Source organism: Apaloderma vittatum, unplaced genomic scaffold (genome assembly GCF_000703405.1).
Source record: "Apaloderma vittatum isolate BGI_N311 unplaced genomic scaffold, ASM70340v1 scaffold30411, whole genome shotgun sequence".
NCBI lineage: Eukaryota > Metazoa > Chordata > Aves > Trogoniformes > Trogonidae > Apaloderma > Apaloderma vittatum.
The window spans coordinates 9,234-10,133 of NW_009697878.1; the positions used below are offsets into that span (position 1 = coordinate 9,234).

General features: G+C 58.2%; 1 protein-coding gene across 1 annotated transcript in view; it reads right to left on the bottom strand.

Annotated features, from left to right (window-relative positions):
• The window catches only part of TEX264 (testis expressed 264), a 35,477-nt gene that overhangs the window by 7,031 nt on the left and 27,546 nt on the right, over positions 1–900 (bottom strand). Inside the window, 1 exon segment of the mRNA XM_009877807.1 lies at positions 597–768. Coding sequence (XP_009876109.1) covers positions 597–768 — 172 coding nt within the window.

Genomic DNA, 900 nt, shown 5'->3' on the forward strand with positions numbered 1-900 from the left:
AGCCCCTGGGACCGCGCGGCTAGCCGGCTCCCGCATCCCACAGACATGTGAGCACGTGGGCCGGCGACGGCAACTAGCATTTTGGGTTACTATAGCACTGCTGTTCTGCGCCTACAGCCATTGTGGTCCCTTCCTGTATGAATACATCCAGGCTCCAACAGATCTCGCTGAGCAGATGCTATCGGGCAACTCCACCACCAGCTACAGCAACCTGGTATTTAAGCTCTCTGCAATCCCAACATGTAACAGATGAAGATGAGATCAAGGAAGATGTATATGACAAGGAGAAAAACAAGCCCAGCTGCAACCAAAAGCTGCGAGATCCAGCTCCACTCTGACAACAGCGCACCAGTGGTGCAGTGGCAGCTTGGCCCTCACCCCCACACCACAGGGGTGCTGGGATGGTCCCTGAGGCGTGGCGTGATGCCTTGGGGATGAGACTCTGTCTCAGCCCAGGGTGAGCAGAAGAGGTGTGCTGAAACTCAGTGGCTGGACGCCAGGTCACATCCCTGCTGCCTACTCAGGCAGCAACGCCGGGGACACCAGGATCCCCATCTTTGCGAGGGCTGATGCTGATTGAAGACAGAGACGGATACCTGTAACGTCTGTCTGGGCATCCTCGGTCTCAGCTGCGGCAGCCCTGCTCCTCCTCTCCAGTTCTTTCATTTCAGGCACGTAGAAGTCCCCTTGGCGGGCAAGGGGACACACAAAGTAGATGCGGTCCTCCTTGTAGATCTCGATCCGGGGGTGGGCACACAGCTTCCTCTCCTGAAAGACAGCGGGCAACCGCGGGTCAGGGACATGCCTTTGCCTCCCACCCTGCCGACCTGGCTTTGCCTACAGACATGAGGGCCCAGCAAGCAGGGGTGGATCCCACCCCGAAACCACAGTGCTGCTCTC